The following is a 7,663-nucleotide window of genomic DNA, read 5'->3' on the forward strand; positions in this document are numbered from 1 at the left end:
TGTTCAAAGGCAGTATTTTTCCGTTGCTCGCGTGCGGTCACACCGCAGTCGCATACGGTTGTTTCCATATGAACAAACTGTTTTTTTTTAAGCGGAGTGCGGTGCTGAGAAATTCGTAAAGCTCCTTTTTGAAACCTTGTATTTTATGTAACGGCCGTGCGGTGCAACCAATATCCAAGCGGAAGGAGGTCCACACACTCCCCCGGCGCCGCCTGAGCGTGGTCGTCCTGCTCCGCACTTTAAGCACCGCCACCCCCACCAGCGCCCCCCAACCCGTGAAACATTACGCGAAAATCGATTTCGACTGCAGGCGCAGGAAGAAACAGCAGAAAGTATGTCCCACGGCGATGTGGACCCAGAGTTAGAGATGACATCGCCCCACTGGATGCATAGGGAAGCTGAAAGTTGTCCAAGGATGCACACAATCTGGAGGCTAGAGCGCTGGCGGAGCAGCATGCTTCTCCTAATCGGACTGGCCTTGTGCGTCCTTCGGGCCCCTGGATGCAGTGCCACGGACACGGACATTGCGCTGGACGCCAAGGCCACGCTCAATCACCGGATCCAGAGCCTGGATCTGCTGGTCTTCGTGTTCCTACTGGCACTCACAGTGCTCACTATTTGGCTGTTCAAACATCATCGCGTCTCCTGGCTCCACGAGACCGGATTGGCCGTCATCTACGGTACGTTGGTATCACAGGGAGCTTTCCCTTACGTTGATTCACCATTTGGCAATGTTTTCTTGAGCTCGAAACACTTGATTATCGGTCACCTGGCCGTTTGTGGCCCCTGCCACTCTCATTGCCACCTCTTTGTTGTCACCGTTTTCGAATTACGCCTTTGGACACGCCAGCCGTGACATTACGTGCGAGCATATGGGAGGCAGTCAAAGCCACCCCGGGCAGAAGTAACATCGATAACCGTTGAAGAACCTGCACGCAACGCAAGCAGAACTAATGCATTGCGCCAAAGATATTCTACACGAGACCTTGACGTGCTTAGTTAGCCATTATCATTTGGGCTTTTCCGACCGAATGTATTTTCACTGCTCGTTCATGATCGCGCCAATCGTGACGAGCACTTTGTTATTCTAACAATTTCATATATGTGCGGCAATAAAAGTGCAAACGAGATTTCTTTCGGCTAATTGAAGCTAATGAAACAATTCAATAAAACAGGTTGCCCTGGGCGTTGACAAAGCCCAGCTCTGGCGTAAACTGGCAACGATTATTTAGCATACCCCAGCAGGGTCAGTGAAAGCTTTTTGTTATGCGCATTGTTATTCGAGTGATCGTCCCCAGAAATGTGTGTTATCACAACATACTGATTTGTGTGCAAACTGTTGAGTGGCTGCTTAATTGATAAGGCTTGACTAAGCATATTTCCAAGCGGCTATTAGTCACACTCTCGCTTTGCGATAGGTCAGTCCAGAAAACAGTCATATTTGCTGTATTTCGTTCAAGACTCGGCAAAATTACATTACATTTTAAGTTATTTTCGTTTGCAACTTCTGCTTTGGCGTGAGTTAAACTGTTTTCCCCATTTTAGGCCTGATTGTGGGAGCAATTATACGGTATGCCGGCACCTCCGCCACTTTGGTTCACATGCAGGTGGAGCCTCAAGGAGTTCCAACGTACAGCGATAAATTGCCGCCTGATACACTTTGGTTTAGGGTAAGCCAATACTAACCGAAAATAATATATATAAATACCAATTTTGGTTTTTATTACAGTACCCTGTTAACCAAACAAATAGCACAAAGCTACCCGAGGGAATTAAGACATATGCCTACGTGTTTCGCGGACAGGTACACGATGTGGATGAAAATGAAATCGATCTTAAGGCTACGTTCGATCCGGAGGTCTTTTTCAATATCATCCTGCCCCCAATTATATTTTATGCTGGCTATAGTTTGAAAAAGGTAAATTCACTGAGGTGCATATTGAGTTAAACATAATTTACTGAGTTCGTTTTTTGCTTTTGCAGAAATACTTCTTTCGCAATCTGGGTGCCATACTTACGTTTGCCATTGTGGGCACGACATTGTCGGCCTTCCTGATCGGAGGCTTCATGTACGGCTGTGTGAAACTGATGCCAAATTACTTGAGTAGCAGTTTCTCATTCCTGGACACCTTATACTTTGGAGCCCTGATATCGCCCACAGATCCGCTCACCATTCTAGCCATATTTAACGATCTTCGGGTCGACGTAAACTTATATGCGCTAGTCTTGGGCGAATCTGTGCTCAACGATGCCGTGGCCATTGTCCTCAGTGGGTAAGTTTGCTTTTGATTTTTTCGCTGGGCATTTGTAAGACATAATTTATTTTGCAGAGCCATTCAAAATTATGGTGAACACTATTCCGATACTGGGGAATTTGAAACTACAGCTTTTCTACGCTCGTTAAGCGACTTCTTCTCTATCTTCTTACTATCTCTGATGATTGGCGCGGCCATGGGATGCTTGACAGCATTGATATCCTTTTCAAAAAGATTAACGATTAAGTATATTCTAAGGTGTACACATGTAATTAGTGCAAATGACTTCCTTAACTCCCACCACACATGACCAAATTTACTCGGGTTCGAGACTTTCCTTTACTAGAGTCCGCGCTCTTCGTGCTCATGAGCTACAGCACCTTCCTGCTGGCTGAGGCAACAGAACTTACAGGAGTGGTGGCCGTGCTCTTCTGTGGCATCTGCCAGGCTCACTACACGTACAACAACTTATCGGAGGATTCCCGCCAAAGGACAAAACAGATATTCGAGCTCCTGAACTTTCTGGCAGAGAACTTTATCTTTTCCTATATTGGCGTATCGATGTTCACCTTTCCCAAGCATCATTTTGACGCTGGGTTTATTATAACAGCTTTTGTAAGTTCATTTCCATATGGAAACACGTTAAAAGGCGTGCCCGAACAACTAGACTATTTTTTCCACAGATTTGCGCTGCCATAGGAAGGGCCGTGAATGTGTATCCCTTGTCGTGGCTGCTGAACATTAGGCGCAAGCCGAAGATTTCATCAAACTTTCAGCATATGCTGTTCTTTGCTGGCAAGTCAATACAATACAACGTGGCAAATATTTTCCTTAACGAACATATGTATATGTTTTGCAGGACTTCGTGGCGCCATGTCCTTTGCCTTGGCCATCCGAAATACAGTGTCGGATGCACGACAGACTATGCTGACTGCCACATCGCTGATTGTCATCTTTACGGTTGTAATTCAGGGTGGGGCTGCCAATTTCCTGCTGAATTGGTTGAAAATACCGTGAGTGCATGGCGTACATTTAAATGCTTCCCCTTTATTGTCACAAAATCTTTCTCGATTGCAGCGTTGGCGTGGACGATGAGACTGAACAACTAAATAACTATCAAGTACACAGTGTGAGTATACAAAATATAGCGTTCATACGTGCCGTAGACCGAATCTTGCGGGGAGATTAGTAGATTGTTAAATTTAAAATTCTTACAAGCATGGTGGCTGCAAACACATTGCTCAATATCAAATTACTCTTGTCCATTCTTTTAAAAGAATAATTTTTAACTCACGATTTTGTTTATTTATACATTTCTGCGCACTTTAATACATTAAACCATTTGCTAAAAAAGGTTTACAATTCAATGGACAATTCACATCCGCAGACGGTAGGTTTTGCCAATGATCATTCAATGCATTTCCGTGGTTTTTAAATTTAGTTTTGATTCTATAGTTTTTCCTCGAGTCTTTTGCAGGCTCTTTGTTATCTTTTCATATTGAATTTCCTCGTGCATTTTTCATTTTATTACCCCTGTCAAAAGTAGAGCTCATATCATTTAATGGAACTCTGCGTTAGTCTGATGGTTATTTGCAGGATGTGGAGGGCGGTGGGGTAGGTCGCGGAAAGGTGCGCTTGTCCGGTGGAACAGATTCTAACTTGGACACGTCAGTGGACGGTCCGAATGGCAGTTTGGGCGGAGCAAGCAGCGGTCGTCGTCGCAACAGTCACGAGAAGGCCATTCTGGCAAGGATCTGGGGAAACTTCGATACCAAGTGCGTAGAAACCAGCCATGGTTATTTACATTCCACTCACGGATTTTGCTATCTATTCGAAGGTACATGAAGCCCTTGCTGACGCACTCGCGACCCACTTTGCTGGAGACACTGCCCGTTTGCTGCAACCCCATTGCCAGGCTGCTTACCACCACGCAGCAGCTAACGCAGGTGAGTTGTGCAGTTCAGTTAGCAGATGACAGATTCCTCATCGACTGGGATTAATTACAGGATGGTAGCGAGTTCAGGCGCGTGGACTCGGACTCGGACATTTGCATAGACAATGATACCGGGAACGGTCTTAGCCAGGATGCAACCGGAGCGGTTCCGGGTTCGGGTGTGGGCGTGGGGCGGCGGAACTCGCTGAGTCGCGTAAGTATCAAGTATACCGCCGATAATCACCATCTACTTGCTAGTTACCGAAATATTGAATAACCGAATGAGCGAAGCACCCCAGACACCAAAGACTAATCTAAGCGTAGCAAGCTGGCCACTAACAAAGTAACAAAAAACCTCAGATAAACCAAAATCCGAATGAATCTACACCATAGAGACTTCGGCAAAGTAGACATACAGACATATTGTTATATGAATTGGCCGTGAAAATGTGATTTTTGTTTAGCGTTATTTTGCTTTTGTATAATTTTAATGTTAAATTTGTGGTGTAAGCGGAAGAAGATCCAGTAATTTACACCTCTCAATATGGTTGACTAATTGTTTAAGTTTGTGCGACGGCAAGCGATTTCCAGTATATTTAACACCTATGTAATATTATTTTGACTGTTAACTACTACTAAATGCATGCTTACAAATATAACCAAAATGTAACTACTCTCTCGGCGATGATCTAATTTATTTATTGATTTATGCGGCATATTTCTTTCTTTCTGTCTTTCCTTCGACCAATCAATCAATCGATCATCTAACAAACTCATGCGGACTCTATCAATTTAACTTTGGTTGCTCTAACAACAATAACAACAACTCCAACAACTAATTACAAACTGCATTCATCCAAAAACAATAATCTATCTATGTCAACCGGTCTCGTTTTAATGCTAAACATTGGTAATGCCCATACAAAAGTCTGTTCAATTGAACGAAGCCCATCACCTAGCAAATGAAATCAGCCTGGTTACTAATAATTTCATGTAATCGAAAGATCGGGCCATCTATCTTTGTATTTGATTTATTTGTTATTTATATATACATTTTTTTGTTCAATTCTGTCTACTTTTCCTTGGTAAACCCACTGTTGAAACGAAGCACAGACGGAGACCCAGACATGATTAACTTAGAAACGAGTCAGTGAAATTGATATCCGATTAACCAAAGCTTCTTAGAGCACAGCAGTCAGGAATGTTCGTTTATATTGTTCACTTTTAATTTCTGTATTTTTCCTCATAATCTAATTTCTTAGATTCTAACACGCGACTAACCATGTAAGTACAAATTCAATTGCAGTTGATTTCCTCATTTTTATAACGCCTATTGTACATAAAAGCGCAACTCAAGTCAAAAATAACAATTACTTCACTTTAATTTATAAGTCCCAGTGTTTTCATTTTTTGTTAATCATTTTGTTTGCTTTTAGGTTGGAGGCGATCATCGAAATGCTTACATATAAGTTCAATTAGTGTTTAGTTTTCTTTTGTTATTTATTGAATTGGTCTCATTTGAAATCGAAAATGTGAAAAATGTACAAATTAGAATATTACTTTTCAGTTTCTCCTTGTTTATGATATGTGATTCGGAACTCTAGTAATCTAGTAATAAACATAAATTTAATATCAAGCTTATCGACTAATTTAAAAGTTGTTGTGCAACTATTTAAGATCAGTAAGGGCACTAAAGTTATCAAAATTATTGTTTTCTTCGAGCTGACGTACACCATACCATACCGTATAACACTATAAATTACATGCATATATAGCCTCTTTGATTCTATTATTTTTACAACTTCGTTTTTTCTAAATACAATATAAATATATATACACACAAGCCAAATTAAATGGCATAGCAAAAGTTTATACGAATACTTATAGACATATTTCCCTTCTCTTGTTTATCCGACATGGAAAAATGTGCTAACATGTATATTGTAATCGCCTGAAAACCACAAACCATATTATATTCAGATGGAGATTCTGGAGCATGTCCAAAGTCCGGTATCGACGAGAATCCGGCTCTTAGGATTTTACGGAAAAAAGTTATAAGGCGTCAGGCAAACATATTACTATTAAATTTTTGATGTATTTTACACAACATAAACTTACAGCTTTTTCGTTCTAAGCAAGTTAGTGTAAATATATCGTTTTGAAAACGGACTAATTGTATTCGGTTTTATTTTTAAGTTTAAAGCAGATATATTTGCTAATCTATTAGATTTTCCGTATTACCTAGAACCCCATTTCTTACTATATACGCTGTATTTAAAACAAAGCGAAGCTCTCTGAAAATATTAATTGTTGTGCTGTTAATTTTTAAGTCAAAAACGAAATAAATAAAAAAAATGAATAATTCAAATGTTTTTTTAATAGAAGATAAAAGGGGTGTTCTTTTGTTGTTGTAAGGTACAGAAAACATAATACATTTAAGTCTCAACAAACTGAAGTACTTTCATATCCAAAAATTAAACTTCCGATGATTTTTAAAAATATTGCGCCTCAGTGTGACCGAAGCTCACTCCAAGCGTTTTATGTCCCCGCTTAGCTGGGCACACTGCAACGGCGCGCTTCCCAATCGAATTGTTTATTTTTGGAATTGTTTTGAAACGTATGCAATCACTGATTAGCGATACTCGAAATGGAGTTGGTGAAACGCGGCTTCCTGCGCGCCTGCAAGAACCACAGCTTCCTCAGCTTCGAGCTGATCGACGACATCCTGGCGCCGCTGTGTGCCAACCACAAGACTCCAAAGCCCGCCAGCAAGGAGGCGATAAGGGCACTGGTGGCCGAGATTAACGACACCATTAGTGACTTGGGCCAGTCGCTGGTCTTCATCAAGTATCCAATCAAGGCCGCGGAGTACCTGGTGTACGCCAAGACGGACGCCACGCCGGACAGCGTGGCGAACACCGGGCTGACTGCTGAGGAGTGCCAGTACTTCTCCAAACTGCTGGACAAGATCGCCTCGGAGGAGGATTGTCACATCGCCTGGAATGGCGCCTACAACGATATCATTATGCAGGCCAGCTCAAAACCGTTGAAGAAGAGCCGCATGCAGGAGCTGCTCCAGAAGTGGACCCAGATGGGCTATTTCATGGAGGTGGACGAGAGAATCTACCTGGGCCCACGCAGCCTCGTCGAGCTCAGCTTCTACTTGAGCTCCAACCACGGGGAAAACATCAAGAACTGCACGCTGTGCAAATGCCTGGTGTTGTGGGACATCCGCTGTGCGTCCTGCAACATTCAGTTCCATCGCGAGTGCATCCAAACCTACCTGCAGAGACGCGATATTTGCCCCTCGTGCGGCAACCTGTGGACAACTCCTATAAGACGCTCCACCGGTTAGTCATCGTATGTAGATTACTATAGATTTCGAAACTAGAATAACCCGAGTTACCGTTATAAACTAAATAAAGTTAAGGTTAAACAAAAAATTTTTAAAACAACATTATAATTAACATTTTAA

At 42.2% G+C, this 7,663-nt stretch overlaps 2 protein-coding genes across 20 annotated transcripts; both read left to right on the top strand.

Annotated features, from left to right (window-relative positions):
* The first annotated feature begins 44 nt into the window (after positions 1 to 44).
* Positions 45 to 6,550, top strand: LOC6527049 (sodium/hydrogen exchanger 6). 19 transcript variants are annotated; one of them, XR_005560032.2, is made up of 15 exons: positions 45 to 680; positions 1,546 to 1,670; positions 1,730 to 1,918; positions 1,984 to 2,273; positions 2,331 to 2,472; positions 2,562 to 2,870; positions 2,939 to 3,050; positions 3,115 to 3,268; positions 3,333 to 3,384; positions 3,610 to 3,645; positions 3,834 to 4,030; positions 4,093 to 4,201; positions 4,262 to 4,402; positions 5,117 to 5,472; positions 6,169 to 6,550. XR_005560032.2 is itself a non-coding variant. In XM_015198105.3 (15 exons), exons 1-14 carry the CDS (start codon positions 335 to 337, stop codon positions 5,466 to 5,468), a joined length of 2,220 nt encoding a protein of 739 aa, XP_015053591.1. In that variant the 5' UTR covers positions 45 to 334; the 3' UTR covers positions 5,469 to 5,472; positions 6,169 to 6,550. The 19 variants fall into 19 exon arrangements, 17 of the variants coding, with proteins under 17 accessions (XP_015053591.1, XP_015053588.1, XP_015053589.1 ...); XR_001454326.2 differs by having other exon boundaries at positions 5,625 to 6,301; XM_015198105.3 differs by having other exon boundaries at positions 5,451 to 5,472.
* Positions 6,551 to 6,710: 160 nt separating this feature from the next.
* LOC6527050 (non-structural maintenance of chromosomes element 1 homolog) lies at positions 6,711 to 7,631 on the top strand. Its single transcript, XM_002088107.3, has one exon. It carries the CDS (start codon positions 6,836 to 6,838, stop codon positions 7,541 to 7,543), a length of 708 nt encoding a protein of 235 aa, XP_002088143.1. The 5' UTR covers positions 6,711 to 6,835; the 3' UTR covers positions 7,544 to 7,631.
* Positions 7,632 to 7,663: the final 32 nt, after the last annotated feature.

The sequence above is a fragment of the Drosophila yakuba genome, chromosome 2L (genome assembly GCF_016746365.2).
Source record: "Drosophila yakuba strain Tai18E2 chromosome 2L, Prin_Dyak_Tai18E2_2.1, whole genome shotgun sequence".
Classification (NCBI taxonomy): Eukaryota; Metazoa; Arthropoda; class Insecta; order Diptera; family Drosophilidae; genus Drosophila; species Drosophila yakuba.